General features: G+C 45.8%; 1 protein-coding gene across 1 annotated transcript in view; it reads right to left on the bottom strand.

The window, feature by feature from the left end:
- Window positions 1–2853, bottom strand: part of SLC25A36 (solute carrier family 25 member 36) — a 38521-nt gene extending 35668 nt beyond the window's left edge. The window contains exon 1 of the mRNA XM_003789441.2: window positions 2718–2853. Coding sequence (XP_003789489.1) covers window positions 2718–2758 — 41 coding nt within the window. The 5' untranslated portion in view covers window positions 2759–2853. The remainder of the gene's footprint in view (window positions 1–2717) is intronic.
- Between the last annotated feature and the right edge of the window lie 6 nt (window positions 2854–2859).

Here is a 2859-nt window from a genome sequence, read left to right as displayed (position 1 = left end):
AAAAAAAAAAAAGAACTTCTTCTTAGTAGATAATATGCAGCTTGTATCTCTCCATATAGACATACAATGTTATTAAAAGTACAGCTAAAATTAAATTGTATTTATACTTTTTTGCAGGTTGCCATGATATGCCCCTGTAATTCCATTAACCTAACCAATGACCTCAGAAACTCAGAATATTAACTCTGGCAAAAACATAATGAGACCAAAGGGTGTCTTAAAGCACGAGTTATGCATGTGAGTACATCACCCATAACCAAGGTTCAGCGCTAGTGTGCTTCAAATGTTCCTGCTTTTACAATATAAACAGTAGCACTCTGGGAGGCCAAGTCAGGTAGATTGTCTGAGATTAGGAGGAGATCAGCCTAAGCAAGAGTGAGACCCCATCTCTAAAACTACTAAAAATAGCCTGAGGTGAAAGGATGGCTTGAACCCAACACTTTGAGGTTATCATGAGTTATGACACCACAGCACTCTAAAAAAAGTGCCTTAATGAATATGGGACTAATAAAAAATATGGACAAAATAGAAATAAACTGGGTTAATTATCAGAATCATTTACACAAGCACACCTAAAAATAAAGATGATATACAAAGGAAGGGAATTTACAAGAGTGAGCACCTATGTTGTATTAGATCCCACATAACAGGATCTCATTTATCATGGTAGAACCTCCATAGCTGACCACCTTCTGCTGCTGACCTAATTTTTATAGACAGGATATGTACCACATGTAGGCATCAGGCCTAGTTCCTTGTGAGGACCACCTCTATTAACCTGTTTGTTACAGACCCTTGGGTGCTCAATTTACAGAGGTTTCACTGTATTCTATATAAACTGTATGTACTAGGCTTTTTTTTCAAAGACAGGACTCCTAATTTATGTTTATGTGCTACAAAAGCCCTCCATTTCTATTTTTAAATTAAAAGCTAATCAGAAGGTCCTAAATTTGCATGTATTAATAATAACAAAATAATGGTCCTAATCCAAACTTAAAGTTAGTGCAATCTAGCTAACATTTATTTCAAACATGTGTGCCCTATTTTTAACAAACCTTGATAGATGAATCCTGAATGCAGAGTAATAGAAATGTTAGGAGCTAGAGAAAGGCCTTGGAGATCACATAGTACAAACTCCTAATTTTACGAATGAAGCAATTAAAATCAAAGGGTTTGTTCATTTCACCCAAATTAAAAGAGTAGCCAAACTAGATGTGTGCTCTCCTTTTAGCTGTTACCACAGATCTACTCACATGAGGAAATTTAATTTTTGCATGCCAAGACATCTCTGCTTCTCAAGAGCATGCTAGCTACTGGGATTAAAAAAAAATTATTTAATTTGCCTGATTAGTGGTAATAAACATTTCAAAAATATGGAAAAAAAAACTTTGCCTAACCTGGACCTCACAGACGAAAAGAAAATACCGGTTTTATGCCAGAACAGGGCTAGTCCGCAACTGCCATATAGTATTTGTTGAAAGAATATGTGCCAACCTAAAGAAAGTACTGCCATCACTGGCAATAGAGTCCGTATGTCCCAACTCAAAGCTAGACACCGTGAACAGAATGCATATGTATTTAATATCCTTAAAGTGGTTGCTCTAAAAATAAATTGCAAGGTTGAAGGACAAGCTGGTCTGTCTCAGCAAAATTTACCGTAGCCATTTTTGATGTAAAAAACTCCATAATCCCACAAATAGGAAATAGCTCTTAATATTGCTACAATACTCCAAATAACTTGGAAAGAATAAATCTAAGAAGGAGAGATACTAAATGAGCTCTGCAAAATAGGTAGTACTCACGTTGGAAACCAAGATTTAAGCTTAGTCCTAATCTTGTACACACACACACACACACACACACACAGTAACTATCGCCAAAGAAGGTGAACTCTTATCGTCAAAGAATGTGACCTCTCTCCATCCCCACTTTCCCACTTAAGTAACAACAAAAAAACAGCCTGTGTGCACAAGGGCTGGCTTTCAGGAGAAGAATCTGACCCCAAAAGCACCGCCGCTGTGCACATCTCACAAGCTGAAAGGCTCCGGCAGGAAATTTTCCAAAAGCTAGAAACAACTTAAAGAACTACGAGCGAAAGAAAAGAACTAAAGCCCTTCCCGCTAATGCACCAATACTTCTGAGCACTCACGCCAGTAGAGCCAGGCCCGGAAACCAACTGCCCGAAGTCCGAGGTGGGGCGTGAGTGACGAGACGAGGCCCCAGCCCGCTCAGCAAGGAGCTCAGGCCGAGAAGGCCCCGGCGCCCATTTTGTCCTCGGCCTCCACACTTCCCGCCCCGTGTCCCTCGGGCTAGGAAAGCTGTGCGGGGCCCAGACCTGGTCTCCTCACCACAGCCCCGCATCCGGACACCCGCTAGACCGCGGCGCGTGGCCAGCTCCCGCGGGGACCGAGGATCTGGCCTGGACCCCAGCCCCGCCCGCTACTCGAGCACGCGGCGGATCGGGCCACCGCCTCGCCCCGGCTCCGTGGGCCCAAAGCCTCAAGCCCCAACTGGCTTCGTCCCTCAACCCTCCTCGCCAGAACCTCACCGCCTCAGTCAGCCTGCCCGCGCCTGACTCCACTGCTCCCCCGGCCTGGGCCTCACCCTACGGCCAGCGGCCTCCCTCCCTCGCGCCCCCTCCTGGAGACCCCTGCCCCTCCCGCCCGCGACTGGGCCCAGCGCCCTTAACCCCAGAGCGCACGCACGCCGGGACCTACCCCCCAGCAAACAGATGCACCAGTGTGTCTCTCTGGCTCATTCTCTCTCCAGCATGTCCTCCGGGAGCTGAGGCGGGACGCGAATCCGGCCGCCCACTAGGGCTGGCGGCGTGGGTCCCGGACTGGAGGCGTACGACGCCCC

This window comes from Otolemur garnettii, unplaced genomic scaffold (genome assembly GCF_000181295.1).
Source record: "Otolemur garnettii isolate 467f Iridium unplaced genomic scaffold, OtoGar3 scaffold00032, whole genome shotgun sequence".
Lineage (NCBI taxonomy): Eukaryota > Metazoa > Chordata > Mammalia > Primates > Galagidae > Otolemur > Otolemur garnettii.
Note: the sequence above shows the minus strand (reverse complement) of the source record. Positions and strands in the feature narration are given on the sequence as shown.